This window comes from Agelaius phoeniceus, chromosome 3 (genome assembly GCF_051311805.1).
Source record: "Agelaius phoeniceus isolate bAgePho1 chromosome 3, bAgePho1.hap1, whole genome shotgun sequence".
In the NCBI taxonomy this organism is placed as follows: domain Eukaryota; kingdom Metazoa; phylum Chordata; class Aves; order Passeriformes; family Icteridae; genus Agelaius; species Agelaius phoeniceus.
This window is the reverse complement of record NC_135267.1, coordinates 1,602,032-1,629,500: the sequence shown is the minus strand read 5'-3', so window position 1 is coordinate 1,629,500 and position 27,469 is coordinate 1,602,032. Positions and strand designations below refer to the sequence as shown.

General features: G+C 51.6%; 1 protein-coding gene across 2 annotated transcripts in view; it reads left to right on the top strand.

Moving 5' to 3' along the window:
- Window positions 1-24,486, top strand: part of CHRNA2 (cholinergic receptor nicotinic alpha 2 subunit) — a 31,716-nt gene extending 7,230 nt beyond the window's left edge. Inside the window, exons 2-6 of one of the 2 annotated variants that reach the window (XM_077176448.1) lie at window positions 2,822-2,967; window positions 10,925-10,969; window positions 14,887-14,996; window positions 16,442-17,513; window positions 24,334-24,486. In XM_077176448.1, coding sequence (XP_077032563.1) covers window positions 2,822-2,967; window positions 10,925-10,969; window positions 14,887-14,996; window positions 16,442-17,513; window positions 24,334-24,459 — 1,499 coding nt within the window. In that variant the 3' untranslated portion in view covers window positions 24,460-24,486. Of the gene's footprint in view, window positions 1-2,821; window positions 2,968-10,924; window positions 10,970-12,866; window positions 12,897-14,886; window positions 14,997-16,441; window positions 17,514-24,333 lie in introns of those variants that run through there. The other variant, XM_054654169.2, reaches the window with a different exon arrangement.
- The last annotated feature ends 2,983 nt before the right edge of the window (window positions 24,487-27,469 follow it).

Below are 27,469 nucleotides of genomic sequence, written 5' to 3'. Positions count from 1 at the left end.
TTTCCACAATATTTCATGATTAATTCTGGGATATTTCTGGGATATTTTCTGGGATATTTCTGCAATATTTCCTGATTAATTCTGGGATATTTCTGGAATATTTTCTGGAATATTTCCCGGAATATTTCCGCAATATTTCCTGATTAATTCTGGGATATTTCTGCAATATTTCTGGGATATTTCTGCAATATTTCTGGGATATTTCTGCACTATTTCCTGATTAATTCTGGAATATTTCTGAAATATTTCTGAAATATTTCTGGAATATTTTCTGGAATATTTCCAGAATATTTCTGGAATATTTCTGGGATATTTCTGCAATATTTCTGGAATATTTCTGGGATATTTCCGCAATATTTCCTGATTAATTCTGGAATATTTCTGGAATATTTTCTGGAATATTTCTGGAATATTTTCTGGGATATTTCTGGAATATTTTTGGGATATTTCTGCAATATTTCCGCAATATTTCCTGATTAATTCTGGGATATTTCTGGAATATTTCTGGGATATTTCTGGGATATTTCCGCAATATTTCCTGATTAATTCTGGAATATTTCTGGGATATTTCTGCAATATTTCTGAATTATTTCTGGAATATTTCTGGGATATTTCTGCAATATTTCTTCAATATTTCCTGATTAATTCTGGGATATTTCTGGGATATTTTCTGGAATATTTCTGGAATATTTCTGTAATATTTTCTGGAATATTTCCCGCAATATTTCCTGATTAATTCTGGGATATTTCTGGAATATTTTCTGGGATATTTTCTGGAATATTTCCAGAATATTTCCAGATTAATTCTGGAATATTTCTGCAATATTTCCGGAATATTTTCTGCAATATTTCCTGGAATATTTTGGCAATATTTCCTGATTAATTCTGGGATATTCCTGGAATATTTTCTGGAATTTTTCTGGAATATTTCTAATATTTCCGCAATATTTCCACAATATTTCCTGATTAATTCTGGAATATTTCTGGAATGTTTCTGGAATGTTTCTGGAATGTTTCTGGGATATTTCTGGGATATTTCCTGATTAATTCTGGGATATTTCTGGGATATTTCTGGAATATTTCTGGGATATTTCTGCAATATTTCCTGATTAATTCTGGGATATTTCCGGGATATTTCCGGGATATTTCTGCAATATTTTCTGGAATATTTCTGGGATATTTCTGGGATATTTTCTGATTAATTCTGGGATATTTCTGGGATATTTTCTGATTAATTCTGGGATATTTCTGGGATATTTCTGGGATATTTCTGGGATATTTCTGGGATATTTCCGCAATATTTCATGATTAATTCTGGGATATTTCTGGGATATTTCTGCAATATTTCCACAATATTTCCTGATTAATTCTGGAATATTTCTGAAATATTTCTGGAATATTTTCTGGAATATTTCCAGAATATTTCTGGAATTTTCCTGGAATATTTCCCCAATATTTCCAGAATATTTCTGGAATATTTTCTGGGATATTTTTGCAATATTTCCTGATTAATTCTGGAATATTTTCTGGAATATTTCTGGGATATTTCTGGAATATTTCCTGATTAATTTTGGGATATTTCTGGGATATTTTCTGCAATATTTCCGGGATATTTCTGGAATATTTCTGGGATATTTCCGCAATATTTCATGATTAATTCTGGGATATTTCTGCAATATTTCCTGATTAATTCTGGGATATTTCCGGAATATTTTCTGGAATATTTCTTGGATATTTCTGCACTATTTCCTGATTAATTCTGGGATATTTTTGCAATATTTCCTGATTAATTCTGGGATATTTCTGGGATATTTCCTGATTAATTCTGGGATATTTCTGCAATATTTCTGGAATATTTCTGGGATATTTTATGGAATATTTTCTGGGATATTTCCAGAATATGTCTGGAATATTTCTGGAATTTTTCCGAATTATTTCCGGACTATTTCTGGACTATTTCTGGAATATTTCTGCAAAATTTCTGGAATATTTCTAACATTTCCGCAATATTTCCTGATTAATTCTGGAATATTTCTGGGATATTTCTGCACTATTTCCTGATTAATTCTGGGATATTTCTGGGATATTTCCGGGATATTTCTGGAATATTTTCTGGAATATTTCTGGGATATTTCTGGGATATTTTCTGATTAATTCTGGGATATTTCTGGGATATTTCCGGGATATTTCCGGAATATTTCTGGAATATTTTCTGGAATATTTATGCAATATTTCTGGGATATTTCTGCAATATTTCCTGATTAATTCTGGAATATTTCTGCAATATTTCCGGGATATTTCTGGAATATTTCTGGGATATTTCCGCAATATTTCTGGGATTAATTCTGGGATATTTCCGGGATATTTCTGCAATATTTTCTGGAATATTTCTGGGGTATTTCCGCAATATTTCCTGATTAATTCCGGGATATTTCTGGGATATTTCCGCAATATTTCCTGATTAATTCTGGGATATTTCTGGGATATTTCTGGGATATTTTTGCAATATTTCCTGATTAATTCTGGGATATTTCTGGGTTATTTTTGCAATATTTCCTGATTAATTCTGGGATATTTCTGGGTTATTTTTGCAATATTTCCTGATTAATTCTGGGATATTTCTGGGATATTTCTGCAATATTTCATGATTAATTCTGGGATATTTCTGCAATATTTCTGCAATATTTCCTGATTAATTCCGGGATATTTCTGGGATATTTTTGCAATATTTCCTGATTAATTCTGGGATATTTCTGGGATATTTTTGCGATATTTTTGCAATATTTCTGGACCCTTTCCGGCCCGTTCCATGGCGGTGCAGGGCGGGCTCAGCGGCGCAGCCACGCCGAGGATCGGCTCTTCAAGCGCCTTTTCTCCGGCTACAACCGCTGGTCCCGGCCCGTGCCCAACACCTCCGACGTCGTCATCGTGCGCTTCGGCCTCTCCATCGCCCAGCTCATCGACGTGGTGCGTCGGGATTCCTGGGATTCCTGGGATTCTGGGGCTGGAATTTCGGGAATTCTGGGGTTGGAATGTCTGGGATTGTGGGGTTGGAATGTCTGGGATTGTGGGGCTGAAATTTCTGGGATCCTGCAGCTGGAATTTCTGGGATTCTGGGGCTGAAATTTCTGGGATTCTGTGGCCAAAATTCCCAGGATTCTGGGGCTGAAATGTCTGGGTTTCTGAGGTTGGAATTCCTGGGATTCTGGGGTTGGAATTCCGGGATTCTGGGCTTGGAATTTCTGGGATTCTGGGCTTGGAATTTCTGGGATTCTGGGACTGAATTCCCAGGATTCCGGGGTTGAATTTTCTGGGATTCTGGGGTTGGAATTTCTGGGATTCTGGGGTTGGAAATTTCTGGGATTGAAGGGCCAGAATTCCTGGGATTCTGGGGTTGGAATTCCTGGGATCCCAGGGCTGAAATTTCTGGGATTCTGGGGTTGGAATTTCCGGGATTCCGGGGCTGAAATTTCAGGGATTCAGGAGCTGAAATTTCTGGGATTCTGGAGTTGGAATTCCTGTGATTCCAGGGCTGGAATACCTGGGATTCTGGGGTCAAAATTTCTGGGATTCTGAGGTTTGAATTCCCAGGATCCAGGGGCAGGAATTTCTGGGATTCTGGGGCTGGAATTCTTGGGATTGTGGGGTTGAAATTTCTGGGATTCTGGGGCTGAAATTTCTGGGATTCTGGGGTTGGAATTCCTCGGATTCTGGGGGTGAAATTCCTGGGATTGAGGGGCTGAAATTTCTGGGCATGCTGGGGCTGAAATTTCTGGGATTCTGAGGTTGGAATTCCTGTGATTCTGGGGCTGAAATTCCTGGGATTCCGGGGCCAAAACCTCCAGGATTCTGGGGTTGGAATTCTGGGGACTCCAGGGCTGAAATTTCTGGGATTCTGGAGTTGGAATTCCCAGGATACTGGGGCTGAATTCCCGGATTCTGAGGCTAAAATTTTTGGGATTCTGGGGCTGTATTCCCGGGATTCCAGGGCTGAAATTTCTGGGATTCTGGGTCTGAAATCTCTGGGATTCTGGAGTTGGAATTCCTGGGATTCTGGGGCCAAAATTTCTGGGATTCTGGGGCTGAAATTCCTGGGATTCTGGGGCTGGAATTCCTGGGGCTGGAATTTCCGGGATTCCGGGGCTGAAATTTCTGAGATTCTGGGGCTGGAATTCTGGGGATTCTGGGGCTGAAATTTCTGGGATTGTGGGGGTGAAATTCCTGGGATTCTGGAGTTGGAATTCCCGGGATTCTGGGGCTGGAATTTCTGGGATTGTGGGGTTGGAATTCCTGGGATTCCAGGGCAGAAATTTCTGGGATTCCGGGGCTGAAATTTCTGGGATTCTGGGGTTGGAATTTCTGGGATTCTGGGGTTGAATTTTCTGGGATTCTCGGGCTGGAATTTCTGGGATTCTGAGGTTGGAATTCCTGGGGTTTAAATTTTCGGGATTCTGGGGCTGAAATTTCTGGGATTCCAGGGCAGAAATTTCTGGGATTCTGGGGTTGGAATTCACAGGATTCCAGGGCTGAAATTGATGGGATCTTGGGATTGGAATTTTTGGGATTCCGGGGCTGAAATTTCTGGGATTCTGGGGTTGAAATTTGTGGGTTTCTGGGGTTGGAATTTCTGGGATTCTGGGGTTGAATTTTCTGGGATTCTCGGGCTGAAATTTCTGGGATTCTTGGGCTGGAATTCCGGGGATTCTGGAACCAAAATTTTTGGGATTCTGCAGTTGGAATTCCTGGGATACTGGAGCTGAAATTTCTGGGATTCTGAGGTTGGAATTCCTGGCATTCTGGGGCCAAAATTTCTGGGATTCTGGGGTTGGAATTCCTGGGATTCTGTGGCCAAATTCCCGGGATTCTTGGGCTGAGATTTCTGGGATTCTGGGGTTGGAATTCCTGGGATTCTGGGGCTGAAATTTCTGGGATTCTGGGGTTGGAATTCCCGGGATTCTGGGGCTGAAATTTCTGGGATTCTGGGGTTGAATTTTCTGGGATTCTGGGGTTGGAATTCCTGGGATTCTGGGGTTGAAATTTCTGGGATTCTGGGGTTGGAATTCCTGGGATTCTGGGGCCGAAATTTCGGGGATTCTCAGGGTGGAATTACCGGGATTCCAGGGTTGGAATTCCTGAGATTGTGGGGCGGAAATTTCTGGGATTCTGGGATTAGAATTCCTGGGACTGTGGGGCCAAAATTTCTGGGATCCCGGGGTTGGAATTCCTGGGATTCTGGGGCTGAAATTTGTGGGATTCCAGGGCCAAAATTTCTGGGATTCTCGGGCTGGAATTCCTGGGATTCTGGAGCCAAAATTTCTGGGATTCTGGGGTTGGAATGCACAGGATTCCGGGGCTGAAATTTCTGAGATTCTGAGGTTGGAATACCCGGGATCCGGGGGTTGGAATTTCTGGGATTCTCGGGCTGGAATTTCTGGGATTCTGGGCTTGGAATTCGTGGGATTGTGGGGTTGAAATTTCTGGGATTCTCGGCCAAAATTTCTGGGATTCTGGGGTTGGAATTCCTGGGATTCTGGGACTGAATTCCCAGGATTCCGGGGCTGAAATTTCTGGGATTCTGGGGTTGGAATTTCTGGGATTCTAAGGTTGGAATTCCTGGCATTCTGGGGCCAAAATTTCTGGGATTCTGGGGTTGGAATTCCTGGGATTCTGTGGCCAAATTCCCGGGATTCTTGGGCTGAGATTTCTGGGATTCTGGGGTTGAATTTCTGGGATTCTGGGGTTGGTATTTCCGGGACTCTGGGGCTGGAATTCCTGGGATTCTGGGGTTGGAATTCCTGGGATCCTGCAGCTGGAATTTCTGGGATTCTGGGGCTGAAATTTCTGGGATTCTGGGGTTGGAATTCCTGGGATTCTGGGGTTTAAATTCTCGGGATTCTGGGGTTGGAATTCCTGGGATTCTGGGGCAGAAATTTCTGGGATTCTGGGGTTGGAATTCCTGGGATTGAGAGGCCGGAATTTCTGGGATTCTTGGGCTGGAATTCCTGGGATTCTGGAGCTGAAATTTCTGGGGTTGTGAGGCAAAAATTTGTGGGATTCTGGGGCTGAAATTTCTGGGATTCTGGAGTTGGAATTCCTGGGATTCCAGGGTTGAAATTTCTGGGATTCTGGGGTTGAATTTCTGGGATTCTGGGGCTGGAATTCCTGGGATTCTGGGACTGGAATTCCCAGGATCATGGGGTTGGAATTCCTGGGATCCCAGGGCTGAAATTTATGGGATTCCAGGGCTGAAATTTCAGGGATTCAGGAACTGAAATTTCTGGGATTCTGGAGTTGGAATTCCTGTGATTCCAGGGCTGGAATACCTGGGATTCTGGGGTCAAAATTTCCGGGATTCTGAGGTTTGAATTCCCGGGATCCGGGGGCAGGAATTTCTGGGATTCTGGGGCTGGAATTTCTGGGGTGCTGGGGTTGGAATTCCTGGGATTGTGGGGCTGAAATTTCTGGGATTCTGCGGGTGAAATTTCCGGGATTCTGGGGTTGAATTCCCAGGATTCCGGGGCTGAAATTTCTGGGATTCTGAGGTTGGAATTCCCGGGATTCTGGGGCTGAAATTCCTGGGATTCTGGGGCCAAAATTTCTGGGATTCTGGGGGTGAAATTCCTGGGATTCTGGGGGTGAAATTCCTGGGATTCTGGGGCCAAAATTTCTGGGATTCTGGGGTTGGAATTCCTGGGATTCTGAGGCTGAAATTTCTGGGATTCCGGGGCCAAAACCTCTGGGATTCTGGGGTTGGAATTCCGGGGACTCCAGGGCTGAAATGTCTGGGATTCTGGAGTTGGAATTCCTGGGATTGAGGGGCAGGAATTTCTGGGATTCTGAGGTTTGAATTCCCGGGATCCGGGGGCAGGAATTTCTGGGATTCTGGGGTTGGAATTCCTGGGATTCTGGGGCTGAATTCCTGGGATTCCGGGGCTGAAATTTCTGGGATTCTGAGGTTGGAATTTCTGGGATTCTGGGGCTGAAATTTCTGAGATTCTGGGGTTGGAATTCCTGGGATCATGGGGTTGGAATTAATGGGATCCTGCGGCTGGAATTTCTGGGATTCTGGGGTTGAATTTCTGGGATTCTGGGGTTGGAATTCCTGCCATTCTGGAGTTGGAATTCCTGTGATTCTGGGGCTGGAATACCTGGGATTCTGGGGCAGAAATTTCTGGGATTCTGGGGTTGGAATTTCTGGGATTCTGGGGTCAAAATTTCTGGGATTGCAGGGTTGGAATACCCAGGATTCCGGGGCTGAAATTCCTGGGATTCTGAGGTTGGCATTTCTGGGATTCTGCAGCCGAATTCCCGGGATTCTGGCGGTGAAATTCCTGGGATTCTGGGGCCGGAATTTCTGGGATTCTGGGGCCAAAATTTCTGGGATTCTGGGGCCAAAATGTCTGGGATTCTGGGGTTGGAATTTCTGGGATTCTGGGGTTGGAATTCCTGGGATTCCGGGGCCAAAATTTCTGGGATTCTGGGGCCACAAATTCTGGGATTCCGGGGCTGAAATTTCTGGGGTGCTGGGGGTGGAATTCCTGGGATTGTGGCGTTGAAATTTCTGGGATTCTGGGGTTGGAATTCCCGGGATTCCAGGGCTGAAATTCCTGGGATTCTGGGGTTGGAATACCCGGGATTCTGGGGCTGAAATTTCTGGGATTCTGGGGTTGGCATTTCTGGGATTCCAGGCCTGAAATTTCTGGGATTCTGGGGTTGGAATTCCCAGGATTCGAAATTCGCTGGGTTCTGCAGCCGTGATTCCCATCCCTACACCCCCCATCCCATATCCCTGTATCCCTGTATCCCTTTATCCCCCATCCCTGCATCCCCATCCCTACACCCATTATCCATGGATCCCGTTATCCCTATAACCCTCTATCCCATTTCCTCTATCCCTTTATCCCCCATCCCTGTATCCCCATCCCTACACCCATTATCCATGGATCCCGTTATCCCGTTATCCCTATAACCCTCTATCCCATATCCCTCTATCCCTTTATCCCCCTATCCCCCATTCCTATATCCCACATCCCATATCCCTTTATCCCCCTATCCCATATCCCTTTATCCCTCTATCCTTCTATCCCCCATCCCATATCCCCTATCCCATATCCCTTTATCCATTTCTCCCTTTATCCCCTATCCCCCATAACTATATCCCCCTATCCCACATCCTTTTGTCCCATATCCCCTATCCCCCTATCCCATATCTCTCTATCCCATATCCCCCATCCCATATCCCTTTATCCCCCTATCCCACATCCTTTTATCCCTTTATCCCTATATCCTCTATCCCCCTATCCCATATCCTTTATCCCACTACCCCCATCCCATTTCCCTCTATCCCATATCCCTTTATCCCATATCACCTGTCCCATACCTCATATCCCATATCCCCCTATCGCCCATCCCTATATCCTCTATTCCATATCCCTCTATCCCATATCCTTTATCCCACTACCCCCATCCCGTATCCTCTATCCCATATCCCTTTATCCCATATCCCTTTATCCCATATCCCTCTGTCCCAGATCCCGCTATCCCCCATCCCTATATCCTCTATCCCATATCCCATATCCGTTATCCCACTGCCCACGATTCCTATATCCCCCTATCCCAGGTCACTTTATCCATGTATCCCCCGATCCCCCATCCCATATCCCCTATCCCACATCCCACATCCCATATCCCATATCCCATATCCCATATCCCACATCCCATATCCCTCTATCCCACATCCCCTATCCCCTATCCCATATCCCATATCCCTCTATCCCATATCCTCTGTCCCATATCCCACATCCCCCATCCCCCATCCCCCTATCCCATATCCCCTATCCCCCATCCCCCTATCCCATATCCTCTATCCCATATCCTCTATCCCATATCCCTCTATCCCATATCCTCTATGCCATATCCCCTATCCCATATCCCTCTATCCCATATCCCCTATCCCATATCCCCTATCCTATATCCCTCTATCCCATATCCCCTATCCCATATCCCCTATCCCATATCCCCCTATCCCATATCCTCTATCCCATATCCTCTATCCCATATCCCTCTATCCCATATCCCCTATCCCATATCCCCTATCCCATATCCCCTATCCCATATCCCTCTATCCCATATCCCACATCCCATATCCCCTATCCCATATCCCCCTATCCCATATCCCCTATCCCATATCCCCTATCCCATATCCTCTATCCCATATCCCTCTATCCCATATCCTCTATCCCATATCCCTCTATCCCATATCCCCCTATCCCATATCCCTCTATCCCCTATCCTATATCCCTCTATCCCCTATCCCTTTATCCAGTTCTCCCTTTACCCCCCTATCCCCCATCCCTGTATTTGTCCATCCCTCTCTCCCAAATCCCTTTCTCCAACCATCCCAAAATCCCCTTATCCCATATCCCTCTATCCCCTACCCCCCACTATCCCCCTATCCCATAGCCCTTTGTCCCTCTACCCCCTATCCCTGTTCCTAAATCCTTTAACACTTTATCCCTCTATCCCACATCCCATATCCCACATCCCACATCCCCTATACCATATCCCATATCCCATATCCCTCTATCCCACATCCCATATCCCACATCCCCTATCCCAAATCCCATACCCCCTACCTGATATCCCCATATCCCACATCTCATATCCCACATCCCCTATCCCATATCCTTTAACACTTTATCCCTCTATCCCCCTATCCCCGTTCCTAAATCCTTTAACACTTTATCCCTCTATCCCACATCCCATATCCCCTATCCCATATCCCACATCCCACATCCCATATCCCCTGTTCCCTATCCCATATCCCAAATCCCACATCCCACATTCCATATCCCGTATCCCATATCCCCTATCCCGTATCCCGTATCCCATATCCCACATCCCATATCCCACATCCCAAATCCCACATCCCATATCCCACATCCCAAATCCCATATCCCACATCCCAAATCCCATATCCCACATCCCAAATCCCACATCCCATATCCCATATCCCCTATCCCAAATCCCACATCCCACATCCCATATCCCAAATCCCACATCCCCTATCCCCTATCCCATATCCCACATCCCAAATCCCACATCCCAAATCCCATATCCCTCTATCCCACATCCCCTATCCCATATCCCAAATCCCACATCCCCTATCCCACATCCCATATCCCCTATCCCAAATCCCACATCCCATATCCCACATCCCATATCCCACATCCCATATCCCACATCCCACATCCCATATCCCACATCCCATATCCCATATCCCAAATCCCAAATCCCACATCCCATATCCCATATCCCTCTATCCCACATCCCACATCCCGTATCCCATATCCCAAATCCCACATCCCAAATCCCAAATCCCAAATCCCACATCCCATATCCCACATCCCATATCCCACATCCCAAATCCCAAATCCCACATCCCATATCCCATATCCCTCTATCCCACATCCTACATCCCGTATCCCATATCCCAAATCCCATATCCCACATTCCATATCCCGTATCCCATATCCCCTATTCCCTATCCCGTATCCCACATCCCACATCCCCTGTTCCCTATCCCAGATCCCATATCCCATATCCCAAATCCCGTATCCCCTATCCCATATCCCACATCCCATACCCGATATCCCATATTCCCATATCCCATATCCCACATCCCATATCCTACATCCCCTATCCCAAATCCGATTCCCTGCTGCCCTCTGCGGCCACAAATCCCGGGAAAACTCATCCCAAGGAACTGATCCCCGTGGGGGCTGGGAATTTTGGGATTTCCCGGAATTTTGGGATTGCCCTGGAATTTTGGGATTGCCCTGGAATTTTTGGGATGCCCTGGAATTTTTGGGACCGTCCCTAAATCCGTCAGGGTCTCCCGGCTCATCCCTCGTTCCCACCGCAGGATGAGAAGAACCAGATGATGACCACCAACGTCTGGCTGAAACAGGTGCCGGGAATGCGATCTGGGATTTGGGATTTGGGATTTGGGATTGGGGATTCGGGATTTGGGATTTGGGATTGGGGATTCGGGATTTGGGATTGGGATTTGTAGAACCGGATGATGACCACCAACGCCTGCCTGAAACAGGTGCTGGGAATGGGATTGGGATTTGGGATTTGGAATTTGGGAGTGGGACTGGGATTTGGGATTTGGGATTTGGGAATGGGATTGGGGAGTGGGATTTGGGATTGGGATTTGTAGAACCAGATGATGACCACCAACGTCTGGCTGAAACAGGTGCGGGATCGGGATTGGGGATTTGGGATTGGGGATTGGGGATTTGGGATTCGGGATTTGGGATTTGGGATTTGCAGAACCAGATGATGACCACCAACGTCTGGCTGAAACAGGTGCGGGATCAGGATTGGGGATTCGGGATTTGGGATTCGGGATTTGGGATTTGGGATTTGGGATTTGGGAGTGGGATTTGGGGTTTGGGATTTGTAGAACCAGATGATGACCACCAACGTCTGGCTGAAACAGGTGCGGGATCAGGATTGGGGATTTGGGATTTGGGAATGGGATTTGGGATTTGCAGAACCAGATGATGACCACCAACGTCTGGCTGAAACAGGTGCCGGGATCGGGATTGGGATTTGGGATTTGGGATTCGGGATTTGGGAATGGGGTTTGGGAGTGGGACTGGGATCTGGGATTTGGGATTTGGGATTTGGGAATGGGACTGGGATTTGGGATTTGTAGAACCAGATGATGACCACCAACGTCTGGCTGAAACAGGTGCGGGATCGGGATTGGGGATTGGGGATTTGGGATTTGGGATTCGGGATTGGGGAGTGGGATTTGGGATTTGTAGAACCAGATGATGACCACCAACGTCTGGCTGAAACAGGTGCGGGATCGGGATTGGGGATTTGGGATTGGGATTTGGGAGTGGGACTGGGATTTGGGATTTGGAAATGGGGTTTGGGATTCGGGATTTGGGATTTGGGATTTGTAGAACCTGATGATGACCACCAACGTCTGGCTGAAACAAGTGCCGGGAATGGGGATTTGGGGTTCGGGATTTGGGATTCGGGATTTGGGATTGGGATTTGGGATTTGGGATTTGGGGTTTGGGATTTGTAGAACCAGATGATGACCACCAACATCTGGCTGAAACAGGTGCCGGGAATGGGATTTGGGATTTGGGATCGGGATTTGGGATTTGGGATTTGGGATTTGCAGAACCAGATGATGACCACCAACGTCTGCCTGAAACAAGTGCGGGATTGGGATTTGGGATTTGGGATTTGGGATTTGGGAATAGGGTTTAGGATTGGGATTTCGGAGTGGGATTTGTAGAACCAGATGATGACCACCAATGTAAACAGGTGTGGGAATGGGATTTGGGATTTGGGAATGGGATTTGGGATTTGGGAATGGGATTTGGGATTAGGATTTGGACAGGGATTTGGGAGTGTGATTCGGGATTTTGGGTTTGGGATCTGGATTTGGGATTTGGGAATGGGATTGGGATTTGGGAGTGGGATTTGGGATTTGGGATTTGTAGAACCAGATGATGACCACCAACGTCTGGCTGAAACAGGTGCGGGATCGGGATTGGGGATTGGGGATTGGGGATTCGGGATTTGGGATTGGGATTGGGATTTGGGATTTGGGATTCGGGATTTGGGATTCGGGGATTTGGGATTGGGGATTTGGGATTTGGGGTTTGGGATTTGCAGAACCAGATGATGACCACCAACGTCTGGCTGAAACAGGTGCCGGGATTGGGGATTTGGGGTTTGGGATTGGGATTTGGGATTTGGGATTTGGGATTGGGATTTGGGATTTGGGAATGGGATTGGGGAGTGGGATTTGGGATTGGGATTTGTAGAACCAGATGATGACCACCAACGTCTGGCTGAAACAGGTGCGGGATTGGGATTTGGGATTTGGGATCGGGATTTGGGATTCGGGATTTGGGATTGAGATTTGGAATTAAGACTGGGATTTGGGCGTGGGATTTGGGAGTGGGATTTGGGAATGGGATTTGGGAATGGGATTTGGGGTTGGGATTTGGGAATGTCCATTCCCTGGGTGTTTTGGGGCCATCCCCATGGATCTGCCCCACGGATCTGCCCCATGGATCTTCCCTATTGAGCATCCCCACGGATCATCCCCACGGATTATCCCCATGGATCTCCTCCATGGATCATCCCCACGGATCTGCCCCACGGATCTGCCCCACGGATGTATCCCCACTGATCTATCCCCATGGATCATCCCCGTGGATCACCCCCATGGATCATCCCCACGGATCATCCCCATGCATATCCTCCATGTATCATCCCTGTGGATCATCCCCACGGATTCTCCCCACGGGTCTCCTCCATGGATCTGCCCCATGGATCATCCCTATTGATCATCCCCCATGGATCATCCCCATGGATCTGCCCCACGGATCTGCCCCATGGATCTGCCCCATGGATCTGCTCCATTGATCATCCCCATGGATCATCCCAATTGATCATCCCGACGGATCTGCCCCATGGATCATCCCCATGGATCATCCCCCGTGGATCTCCCCCACGGATCATCCCCATGGCTCTGCCCCGTGGATCATCCCCATGGATCATCCCCACAGATCATCCCCACGGATCTGCCCCATGGATCATCCCCATGGATCTCCTCCATGGATCATCCCCACGGATCATCCCCATTTATCATCCCCACTGATCATCCCCATGGATCATCCCCACTGATCTGCCCCATGGATCTATCCCCATGGATCATCCCCATTTATCATCCCCACTGATCATCCCCATGGATCATCCCCGTGGATCTGCTCCATGGATCACCCCCATGGATCATCCCCATGGATCATCCCCACTGATCTGCCCCATGGATCTATCCCCATGGATCATCCCCATGGATCATCCCACAGATCATCCCCATGGCTCTGCCCCGTGGATCATCCCCATGGATCACCCCCATGGATCTCCTCCATGGATCATCCCCACAGATCATCCCCATGGATCCGCTCCATGGATCATCCCCATGGATCATGCCCATTTATCATCCCCATTGATCATCCCCACGGATCATCCCCATGGATATGCTCCATTGATCATCCCCATGGATCTCCTCCATGGATCATCCCCATGGATCACCCCCGTGGATCATCCCCATGGATCATCCCCACAGATCACCCCCACGGATCATCCCAATGGATCATCCACATGGACCATCCCCATTGATCGTCCCCACAGATCATCCCCATGGATCTGCCCCACGGATCTGCCCCATGGATCATCCCCATGGATCTCCTCCATGGATCATTCCCCATGGATCTCCTCCACGGATCATTCCCCATGGATCATCCCCATTGATCATCCCCATGGATCTCCTCCATGGATCACCCCCATGGATCATCCCCATTTATCATCCCCATGGATCATCCCCATCAATCTCCTCCATGGATCATTCCCCATGGATCATTCCCCACGGATCATCCCCATGGATCTCCTCCACTGATCACCCCCATGGATCATCCCCATGGATCATTCCCCACGGATCTCTTCCATTGATCATCCCCACAGATCATCCCCATGGATCATCCCCATCAATCTCCTCCACGGATCATCCCTATGGATCATCCCCATTGATCATCCCCACGGATCATTCCCATGGATATGCTCCATTGATCATCCCCATGGATCTCCTCCATGGATCTCCATGGTTCTCCTCTGTGGATCATCCCCATGGATCATCCCCACGGACCATCCCCGTGGATCACCCCCACGGCTCATCCCTATGGATCATCCCCACGGATCACCCCCGTGGATCTGCCCCATGGATCTGCCCCATGGATCACCCCCGTGGATCACCCCCGTGGATCATCCCCGTGGATCTCGTGGCAGGAGTGGAGCGATTACAAGCTGCGCTGGGACCCGGCCGAGTACGACAACGTCACCTCCATCCGGGTGCCCTCCGAGATGATCTGGATCCCCGACCTCGTCCTCTACAACAAGTGAGGGACGGGGCTGGCGCGGGGAATTCCTGGCAGAGCCGGGAATGCCCGAAATGCCTTCCCACTATCCCATCATCCCATTGTCCCATCATTCCATCGTCCCATCATCCCATTATCCCATTGTCCCATCGTCCCATTGTCCCATCATCCCATCATCCCATTGTCCCATTGTCCCATCATCCCATCCCATCCCATCCTACCTTCATCCCTTCTCTAACCAAAGCTCTTCCCAACCCCATTCCTGACCATCCCAACCCCATCCCAACCCCATTCCTGACCATCCCAAGCTCATCTCAACCCCATTCCTGACCCTTCCTGACCATCCCAATCCCATCCCCAACCCCATTCCTGACCATCCCAACCCCATTCCTGACCATCCCAACCCCATCTCTGACCATTCCAACCCCATCCCTGACCATTCCAACCCCATTCCTGACTATTCCTGTCCATTCCAACCCCATTCCTGACCATTCCTGACTATCCCAAGCCCATCCCACGCCCATTCCTGACCATCCCAATCCCATTCCTGACCATCCCAATCCCATCCCAACCCCATTCCTGACCATCCCAACCCCATTCCTGACCATTCCTGACCATCCCAATCCCATCCCAACCCCATTCCTGACCATCCCAATCCCATCCCAACCCCATTCCTGACCATCCCAAGCCATTCCTGTCCATCCCAACTCCATCCCTGACCATCCCAACCCCATCCCAGCCCCATCCCTGACCATCCCAACCCCATCCCAACCCCATTCCTGACCATCCCAAGCCCATTCCTGACCATCCCAAGCCCATTCCTGACCATTCCTGACCATTCCTGACCATCCCAACCCCATCCCAACCCCATCCCCGGCCATTCCGTGTTTTCCAGCGCCGACGGCGAGTTCGCGGTGACGCACATGACCAAGGCGCGCCTGTTCTCCTGCTCCATCCCATCCCATCCCATCCCATCCCATCCCATCCCATCCCATCCCATCCCACCTTCATCCCTTCTCCAACCAAAGCTCTTCCCAACCCCATTCCTGACCATTCCTGACCATCCCAACCCCATCCCAACCCCATTCCTGACCATTCCTGACCATCCCAACCCCATCCCAACTCCATCCCTGACCATCCCAAGCCATTCCTGACAATTCCTGACCATCCCAAGCCCATCCCAAGCCCATTCCTGACCATCCCATCCCCATCCCAACCCCATTCCTGACCATCCCAACCCTATTCCTGACCATCCCAAGCCATTCCTGACCATCCCAACCCCATTCCTGACCATCCCAACCCCATTCCTGACCATCCCAAGCTCATCCCATCCCCATTCCTGACCATCCCAACCCCATCTCTGACCATCCCACCCCCATCCCACCCCCATTCCTGACCATCCCTGACCATTCCTGACCGTCCCAACCCCATCCCAATCCCATCCCCGGCCGTTCCGTGTTTTCCAGCGCCGACGGCGAGTTCGCGGTGACGCACATGACCAAGGCGCACCTGTCGTGGGACGGCACGGTCACCTGGGTGCCGCCCGCCATCTACAAGAGCTCCTGCAGCATCGACGTCACCTTCTTCCCCTTCGACCAGCAGAGCTGCAAGATGAAGTTCGGCTCCTGGACCTACGACAAGGCCAAGATCGACCTGGAGAACATGGACCACCAGGTGGACCTCAAGGACTACTGGGAGAGCGGCGAGTGGGCCATCATCAACGCCGTGGGCACCTACAACTCCAAGAAGTACGACTGCTGCACGGAGATCTACCCCGACATCACCTTCTACTTCGTCATCCGCCGCCTGCCGCTCTTCTACACCATCAACCTCATCATCCCCTGCCTGCTCATCTCCTGCCTCACCGTCCTGGTCTTCTACCTGCCCTCGGACTGCGGCGAGAAGATCACGCTGTGCATCTCCGTGCTGCTGTCCCTCACCGTCTTCCTGCTGCTCATCACCGAGATCATCCCGTCCACCTCGCTGGTCATCCCGCTGATCGGCGAGTACCTGCTCTTCACCATGATCTTCGTCACGCTCTCCATCATCATCACCGTCTTCGTGCTCAACGTGCACCACCGCTCGCCCAGCACGCACGCCATGCCCGCCTGGGTGCGCAGCTTCTTCCTGGGCCTGGTGCCCCGGTGGCTCTCCATGAAGAGGCCGGCCCAGGACGGGGCGCGGGGCCCGCGCGGGCGCCCCGGGGCGCGGCTGAGCACGTCCCGCTGCTGGCTGGAGACCGACGTGGATGACAAGTGGGAGGAGGAGGAGGAGGAGGAAGAAGAGGAAGAGGAAGAGGAGAAGGCCTACCCCAGCCACCCCGTGGAACCCAAGGGAAGCCAGTTCCGCTACGGGAAAAAACCCGCGGGCTCGCGGGGATCGTCCAAGGGGAAGGACAAGGAGCAGGAGGAGGAGGAGGAGGAGAAGGGGGAGGAAGGCTCGGAGCGGGGTTTGGCGCTGTCCCCGAGGATGATGAAGGCTCTGGAAGGGGTGCAGTACATCGCCGACCACCTGAGGGCCGAGGACGCCGACTTCTCCGTGAGTGCCGGGAGCCGCGGGACGGGGATCCCAAAATTGGGAATGGGAATGGGAAGTTCTGGGATCCATGGTTGGTCCTTGAGGTCCCAAAATCGGGACCCCATAGATGGGGTCAGAGGTCCCAAAATTGGGAATGGGAATGGGAAGTTCTGGGATCCGTGGTTGGTCCTTGACATCCCAAAATCGGGATCCATTGATGGGGATGGGGATCCCAAAATTGGGAATGGGAATGGGAAGTTCTGGGATCCGTGGTTGGTTCTTGAGGTCCCAAAATCGGGACCCCATGGATGGGGTCAGAGGTCCCAGAATTGGGAATGGGAATGGAAAGTTCTGGGATCTGTGGTTGGTCCTTGACGTCCCAAAATTGGGACCCCATGGATGGGGTTGGAGGTCCAAAAATGGGGAAGTTCTGGGATCCAGGGATGGAGCTGGAGATCCCAAAATCGGGATCCATTGATGGGGCTGGAGATCCCAAAATTGAGAAGGGAAGTTCTGGGGTCTGTGGATGGAGCTGGAGGTCCCAGAATTGAGAAGGGCAGATCTGGGATCTTTGGATGAGGATGGAGATCCCAGAATTGGGAAGATCTGGGATCCAGGGATGGGGCTGGAGGTCCCAGAATTGGGAAGTTCTGGGATGTGTGGATGGAGCTGGAGATCCCAAAATTGGGACCCACGGATGGGGCTGGAGATCCCAAGATTGGGAGGAGAAGTTCTGGGATCCGTGGTTGGTTCTTGACGTCCCAAAATCGGGACCCCATGGATGGGGTTGGAGATCCCAAAATGGGGAAGTTCTGGGATCCAGGGATGGGGTTGGAGGTCCCGAAATTGGGAAGAGCAATTCTGGGATGTGTGGATGGGGTTGGAGGTCCCAAAATTGGGAAGGGCAGTTCTGGGATCTTTGGATGAGGGTGGAGATCGCAAAATTGGGAATTACTGGGATCTCTGGATGGGGCTGGAGATCCCAAAAATGGAATGGGAAGTTCTGGGATCCACGGATGGGATTGGAGATCCCAAAATTGGGAAGTTCTGGGATCCAGGGATGGGGATGGAAATCCCAGAATTGGGAAGATCTGGAATCCATGGATGGGGCTGGAGATCCCAAAATTGAGAAGCGAAGCTCTGGGGTCTCTGGATGGGGCTGGAGATCCCAAAATTGGGAATTACTGGGATTTCTGGATGGGGCTGGAGATCCTAAAATTGGGAATGGGAAGTTCTGGGATCCGTGGTTGGTCCTTGAGGTCCCAAAATCAGGATCCATGGATGGGGTTGGAGATCCCAAAACTGGGAAGTTCTGGGATCCAGGGATGGGGTTGGAGGTCCTGAAATTGGGAAGGGAAATTCTGGGATGTGTGGGTGGGGCCGGAGGTCCCAAAAATTGGAATGGGAAGATCTGGGATCCGTGGATGGGGCTGGAGATCCCAAAATTGGGAAGAGCCATTCCGGGATCCAGGTTTGCTTCCAAGATCCCAAAAATGGGAAGTTCCGGGATCCATGGTTTGGTTCCTGAGATCCCAAAAATTGGAACTCGAGTTCCAGGATCCATGGATCCATGGTTGCTCCCCAAGGATCCAAACCCACGGAGAAGATCCGGGATCCATCTCCCACCCTTGGCCCCATTCCTGCTTTTCCCAAAGTGGGTTTGGAAAAGCCCAGGTGGGATCAGCTCCATCCTGGTCACCTCCATCCCCCACCTCAGAAAATTCCAGAATTTTCCATGAACCTCGGAGTCCCCTCACCCCCGAGGAGATTCCCAGGAAGCTCTGGGTGCTCTCCTATGGGAGATGTGGTCTCCTATGGGATCCCATCTCTCATGGGACCTCTCCCATTCCCGCTTTTCCCAAAGTGGGTTTGGAAAACCCCAGGTCCAGGATGGAGACCTCCACCCCCCACTTCCGGATCTCTCAGAAAATTCCAGAATTTTCCACGAACTGTGGAGTCCCCTCACCCCCGAGGAGATTCCCAGGAAGCTCTGGGTGCTCTCCTCACCTCTCCCATTCCCGCTTTTCCCAAAATGGGTTTGGAAAACCCCAGGTCCAGGATGGAAACCTCCACCCCCCACCTCAAGACCTCTCAGAAAATTCCAGAATTTTCCATGAACCTCGGAGTCCCCTCACCCCGAGGAGATTCCCAGGAAGCTCTGGGTGCTCTCCTCACCTCTCCCATTCCCGCTTTTCCCAAAGTGGGTTTGGAAAACCCCAGGTGGGATCAGCTCTGCCCTGGTGACCTCCATCCCCCACCTCAGAAAATTCCAGAATTTTCCATGAACCTCGGTGTCTCCTCACCCCGAGGAGATTCCCAGGAAGCTCTGGGTGCTCTCCTGACCTCTCCCATTCCCGCTTTTCCCAAAATGGATTTGGAAAACCCCAGGTCAAGAATGGACACCTCCACCCCCCACTTCCGGATCTCTCAGAAAATTCCAGAATTTTCCACGAACCTCGGAGTTCCCTCACCCCGAGGAGATTCCCATGAAGCTCTGGGTGCTCTCCTGACCTCTCCCATTCCGGATTTTCCCAAAATGGATTTGGAAAAGCCCAGGTCCAGGATGGAGACCTCCACCCCCCACTTCCGGATCTCTCAGAAAATTCCAGAATTTTCCATGAACCTCGGAGTCTCCTCACCCCTGAGGAGATTCCCAGGAAGCTCTGGGTGCTCTCCTGACCTCTCCCATTCCTCTTGGCCCCATTCCCGCTTTTCCCAAAGTGGGTTTGGAAAACCCCAGGTCCAGGATGGAGACCTCCACCCTCCACTTCCGGATCTCTCAGAAAATTCCAGAATTTTCCATGAACCTCGGAGTCTCCTCGCCCCGAGGAGATTCCCAGGAAGCTCTGGGTGCTCTCCTGACCTCTCCCATTCCCACTTTTCCCAAAGTGGGTTTGGAAAACCCCAGGTGGGATCAGCTCCGCCCTGGTGACCTCCACCCCCCACCTCAGAAAATTCCAGAATTTTCCATGAACCTCGGAGTCCCCTCACCCCTGAGGAGATTCCCAGGAAGCTCTGGGTGCTCTCCTGACCTCTCCCATTCCCGCTTTTCCCAAAATGGGTTTGGAAAAGCCCAGGTGGGATCAGCTCCATCCTGGTGACCTCCATCCCCCACCTCAGAAAATTCCAGAATTTTCCATCAACTGTGGAGTCCCCTCACCCCGAGGAGATTCCCAGGAAGCTCTGGGTGCTCTCCTGACCTCTCCCATTCCCGCTTTTCCCAAAATGGGTTTGGAAAACCCCAGGTCCAGGATGGAGACCTCCACACCCCACCTCAAGAACTCTCAGAAAATTCCAGAATTTTCCACGAACTGTGGAGTCCCCTCACCCCCGAGGAGATTCCCAGGAAGCTCTGGGTGCTCTCCTCACCTCTCCCATTCCCGCTTTTCCCAAAGTGGGTTTGGAAAACCCCAGGTCCAAGATGGAAACCTCCACCCTCCACTTCCGGATCTCTCAGAAAATTCCAGAATTTTCCACGAACCTCGGAGTCTCCTCACCCCGAGGAGATTCCCAGGAAGCTCTGGGTGCTCTCCTATGGGAGATGTGGTCTCCTATGGGATCCCATCTCTCATGGGACCTCTCCCATTCCCGCTTTTCCCAAAGTGGGTTTGGAAAACCCCAGGTCCAGGATGGAAACCTCCACCCCCCACCTCAAGATCTCTCAGAAAATTCCAGAATTTTCCACGAACTGTGGAGTCTCCTCACCCCGAGGAGATTCCCAGGAAGCTCTGGGTGCTCTCCTCACCTTTCCCACCCTTGGCCCCATTCCCGCTTTTCCCAAAGTGGGTTTGGAAAACCCCAGGTCCAGGATGGAGACCTCCACCCCCCACCTCAAGAACTCTCAGAAAATTCCAGAATTTTCCATGAACCTCGGAGTCCCCTCACCCCGAGGAGATTCCCAGGAAGCTCTGGGTGCTCTCCTCACCTCTCCCACCCCTCTTGGCCCCATTCCCACTTTTCCCAAAGTGGGTTTGGAAAACCCCAGGTCCAGGATGGAAACCTCCACCCCCCACCTCAAGATCTCTCAGAAAATTCCAGAATTTTCCATGAACCTCGGTGTCTCCTCACCCCGAGGAGATTCCCAGGAAGCTCTGGGTGCTCTCCTGACCTCTCCCATTCCTGCTTTTCCCAAAGTGGGTTTGGAAAACCCCAGGTCCAGGATGGAGACCTCCACCCCCCACTTCCGGATCTCTCAGAAAATTCCAGAATTTTCCACGAACCTCGGAGTCCCCTCACCCCGAGGAGATTCCCAGGAAGCTCTGGGTGGTCTCCTATGGGAGATGTGGTCTCCTATGGGATCCCATCTCTCATGGGACCTCTCCCATTCCGGCTTTTCCCAAAATGGGTTTGGAAAACCCCAGGTCCAGGATGGAGACCTCCACCCCCCACTTCCGGATCTGTCAGAAAATTCCAGAATTTTCCATGAACCTCGGTGTCCCCTCACCCCCGAGGAGATTCCCAGGAAGCTCTGGGTGCTCTCCTCACCTCTCCCATTCCGGCTTTTCCCAAAGTGGGTTTGGAAAAGCCCAGGTGGGATCAGCTCCGCCCTGGTCACCTCCATCCCCCACCTCAGAAAATTCCAGAATTTTCCATGAACCTCGGAGTCCCCTCACCCCTGAGGAGATTCCCAGGAAGCTCTGGGTGCTCTCCTGACCTCTCCCACCCCTCTTGGCCCCATTCCCGCTTTTCCCAAAATGGGTTTGGAAAACCCCAGGTCCAAGATGGAAACCTCCACCCCCCACTTCCGGATCTCTCAGAAAATTCCAGAATTTTCCATGAACCTCGGTGTCTCCTCACCCTCGAGGAGATTCCCAGGAAGCTCTGGGTGCTCTCCTCACCTCTCCCACCCTTGGTCCCATTCCCGCTTTTCCCAAAGTGGGTTTGGAAAACCCCAGGTCCAGGATGGAGACCTCCACCCCCCAACTCAAGAACTCTCAGAAAATTCCAGAATTTTCCACGAACCTCGGAGTCTCCTCACCCCTGAGGAGATTCCCATGAAGCTCTGGGTGCTGTCCTGACCTCTCCCATTCCCGCTTTTCCCAAAATGGGTTTGGAAAACCCCGGGTGGGATCAGCTCTGCCCTGGTGACCTCCATCCCCCACCTCAGAAAATTCCAGAATTTTCCATGAACCTCGGAGTCCCCTCACCCCCGAGGAGATTCCCAGGAAGCTCTGGGTGCTCTCCTCACCTCTCCCATTCCCGCTTTTCCCAAAGTGGATTTGGAAAACCCCGGGTCCAGGATGGAGACCTCTACCCTCCACTTCCGGATCTCTCAGAAAATTCCAGAATTTTCCATGAACCTCGGGGTCTCCTCACCCCGAGGAGATTCCCATGGGAATCTGGGTGCTCTCCTGACCTCTCCCACCCCTCTTGGCCCCATTCCCGCTTTTCCCAAAGTGGGTTTGGAAAACCCCAGGTCCAGGATGGAGACCTCCACCCCCCACTTCCGGATCTCTCAGAAAATTCCAGAATTTTCCATGAACCTTGGAGTCCCCTCACCCCGAGGAGATTCCCAGGAAGCTCTGGGTGCTCTCCTGACCTCTCCCATTCCGGCTTTTCCCAAAGTGGGTTTGGAAAACCCCGGGTGGGATCAGCTCCGCCCTGGTGACCTCCATCCCCCACCTCAGAAAATTCCAGAATTTTCCATGAACCTCGGAGTCTCCTCACCCCCGAGGAGATTCCCAGGAAGCTCTGGGTGGTCTCCTATGGGAGATGTGGTCTCCTATGGGATCCCATCTCTCATGGGACCTCTCCCATTCCCTCTTTTCCCAAAGTGGGTTTGGAAAACCCCAGGTCCAGGATGGAGACCTCCACCTCCCAACTCCAGATCTCTCAGAAAATTCCAGAATTTTCCATGAACTGTGGAGTCCCCTCACCCCCGAGGAGATTCCCAGGAAGCTCTGGGTGCTCTCCTGACCTCTCCCATTCCCTCTTTTCCCAAAGTGGGTTTGGAAAACCCCAGGTCCAGGATGGAGACCTCCACCCCCCACCTCAAGATCTCTCAGAAAATTCCAGAATTTTCCATGAACCTCGGGGTCTCCTCACCCCGAGGAGATTCCCATGGGAATCTGGGTGCTCTCCTGACCTTTCCCACCCCTCTTGGCCCCATTCCCGCTTTTCCCAAAATGGGTTTGGAAAACCCCAGGTCCAAGATGGAGACCTCCACCCCCCAACTCAAGATCTCTCAGAAAATTCCAGAATTTTCCACGAACTGTGGAGTCTCCTCACCCCTGAGGAGATTCCCAGGAAGCTCTGGGTGCTCTCCCCACCTCTCCCATTCCCGCTTTTCCCAAAGTGGGTTTGGAAAACCCCAGGTCCAGGATGGAGACCTCCACCCCCCAACTCAAGATCTCTCAGAAAATTCCAGAATTTTCCATGAACCTCGGGGTCCCCTCACCCCGAGGAGATTCCCAGGAAGCTCTGGGTGCTCTCCTGACCTCTCCCACCCCTCTTGGCCCCATTCCCGCTTTTCCCAAAATGGGTTTGGAAAACCCCAGGTCCAGGATGGAGACCTCCACCCCCCACCTCAGAAAATTCCAGAATTTTCCATGAACTGTGGAGTCTGCTCACCCTGAGGAGATTCCCAGGAAGCTCTGGATGCTCTCCTGACCTCTCCCATTCCCGCTTTTCCCAAAGTGGGTTTGGAAAACCCCAGGTCCAAGATGGAGACCTCCACCCCCCACTTCCGGATCTCTCAGAAAATTCCAGAATTTTCCATGAACCTCGGGGTCCCCTCACCCCCGAGGAGATTCCCAGGAAGCTCTGGGTGCTCTCCTGACCCCATGAGATTCCCGGGATGGGGCATTCCCGAGGGATCCAGGCTGCCTCTCCCCGCCGGCAGGTGAAGGAGGACTGGAAGTACGTGGCCATGGTGATCGACCGGATCTTCCTGTGGATCTTCATCATCGTCTGCCTGCTGGGCACCGTGGGGCTCTTCCTGCCCCCGTACCTGGCCGGCATGATCTAGGATGGACTGGGATGGACTGGGATGGACTGGGATTGGGGGTGGGAATGGGGGTGGGAATGGGGCTGGGAATGGGGGTGGGAATGGTGGTGGGAATGGGGCTGGGAATGGTGGTGGGAATGGGGCTGGGAATGGTGGGAATGGTGCTGGGAATGGTGGGAATGGTGCTGGGAATGGGGCTGGGAATGGGGCTGGGAATGGGGCTGGGAATGGACTGGGAATGGTGGGAATGGTGCTGGGAATGGTGGGAATGGTGGTGGGAATGGGGCTGGGAATGGGGCTGGGAATGGGGCTGGGAATGGTGGGAATGGTGGGAATGGTGCTGGGAATGGAGCTGGGAATGGTGGGAATGGTTGGAATGGTGGGAATGGACTGGGAATGGACTGGGAATGGTGGGAATGGTGGTGGGAATGGTGGGAATGGTGTTGGCCGTGTCCTGCTGGAGGCTGGTGGGGAGGTGGAAGCCGTGGGAGATCTGCAGTGGGGATGGAGGGTGGGGAAAGGGGTGGGGGTGATCCCGTGATCCTGTGATCCCACCGTGCCATGATCCCAGGAAGTTGTGGGACAGGGACAAGGCTTCGGAAGGGACATGGACGTGATCCCATAATTCCATGATCCCACAATCCCGTGATGCCACCATCCCATGATCCCAGGAAAATGTGGGACAGGGACAAGGCTTCGGAAGGGACATGGACGTGATCCCACAATTCCACGATCCCACAATCCCGTGATCCCAGGAAGTCGTGGGAGATGCTGTGGATGGTCTGTGCAGAAGGGACAAAGGACACGATCCTGCAATTCCATGATCCCATCATCCCATGATCCCATGACCCACGATCCTGAAATCCCAGGAGGTCATGGGACAGGGATAACACCTTGGGTTGTCCATGCGGAAGGGACACGGACACGATCTCATCATCCCATGATCCCAGGAGGTCATGGGACAGGGATTTGGGATAACACCTTGGGTTGTCCATGCGGAAGGGACACGGACATGACCCCATCACCCCATGATCCCCCCATCCCATGATCCCATGAAGTTGTGGGACAGGGATAACACCGGGGATTGTCCGTGCAGAAGGGACACGGACACGATCCCATCATCCCAAAATCCCAGGAGGTCATGGATCAGGGAATAACACCTTGGGTTGTCTGTGCGGAAGGGACATGGACACGATGCCATCATCACCCCGTGATCCCATCATCACCCCGTGATCCCACCATGCCAGGAAGTTGTGGGATCAACCGGATCTTCCTGTGGATGTTCATCACCGTCTCCTGCCTGCTGGGCACCGTGGCCAGCATGACCTAGGATGGACTGGGAATGGGGCTGGGAATGGGGCTGGGAATGGGGCTGGGAATGGTTGGAATGGGGCTGGGAATGGTTGGAATGGTGGGAATGGTGTTGGGAATGGTGCTGGGAATGGTGGTGGGAATGGTTGGAATGGTGGTGGCCGTGTCCTGCTGGAGGCTGGTGGGGAGGTGGAAGCCATGGGAGATCTGCAGTGGGGATGGAGGGTGGGGAAAGGGGTGGATGTGATCCCGTGATCCCGTGATCCCACCGTGCCATGATCCCAGGAAGTTGTGGGACAGGGACAAGGCTTCGGAAGGGACATGGACGTGATCCCATAATTCCATGATCCCACAATCCCGTGATGCCACCATCCCAGGAAGTCGTGGGAGATGCTGTGGATGGTCTGTGCAGAAGGGACAAGGACGTGATCCTGCAATTCCATGATCCCGTAATTCCATGATCCCATGACCCCAAAATCCCAGGAGGTCATGGGACAGGGATAACACCTTGGGTTGTCCATGCAGAAGGGACACGGACACGATCCCACGATCCCAAGATCCCAGGAGGTCACGGAACAGGGATTTGGGATAACACCTTGGGTTGTCCATGTGGAAGGGACACGGACATGACCCCATCACCCCATGATCCCCCCATCCCATGATCCCAGGAAGTCGTGGGACAGGGGTAGAACCGTGGATGGTCCGTGCAGAAGGGACATGGACACGGTCCCATCATCACCCCTTGATCCCATCATCACCCACCCCGTGATCCCACCACCCCAGGAAGTTGTGGGATCGACCGGATCTTCCTGTGGATGTTCATCAGCGTCTGCCTGCTGGGCACCGTGGCTGGCCTGACCTAGGATGGACTGGGAATGGGGCTGGGAATGGGGCTGGGAATGGTGGGAATGGTGCTGAGAATGGTGGGAATGGACTGGGAATGGTGCTGGGAATGGTGGGAATGGACTGGGAATGGGGCTGGGAATGGTGGTGGGAATGGTGGTGGGAATGGGACTGGGAATGGACTGGGAATGGTGGTGGGGAGGTGGAAGCTGTGGGAGATCTGCAGTGGGGATGGAGGATGGAGAAAGGGGTGGACGTGATCCCGTGATCCCGTGATCCCACCGTGCCATGATCCCAGGAAAATGTGGGACAGGGACAAGGCTTCGGAAGGGACATGGACGTGATCCCATAATTCCATGATCCCACAATCCTGTGATGCCACCATCCCAGGAAGTCGTGGGAGATGCTGTGGATGGTCTGTGCAGAAGGGACAAGGACATGATCCTGCAATTCCATGATCCCGTCATTCCATGATCCCATGACCCACGATCCCAAAATCCCAGGAGGTCATGGGACAGGGATAACACCTTGGGTTGTCCATGCGGAAGGGACACGGACATGACCCCATCACCCCTTGATCCCCCCATCCCACCATCCCAGGAAGTCGTGGGACAGGGGTAACACCATGGATGGTCCGTGCAGAAGGGACATGGACACGATCCCATCATCACCCCGTGATCCCATCATCACCCCGTGATCCCATCACCATCCCGTGATCCCACCATCCCAGGAAGTTGTGGGATCGACCGGATCTTCCTGTGGATGTTCATCACCGTCTGCCTGCTGGGCACCGTGGCCGGCATGACCTAGGATGGACTGGGAATGGTGCTGGGAATGGGGCTGGGAATGGGGCTGGGAATGGTGGGAATGGACTGGG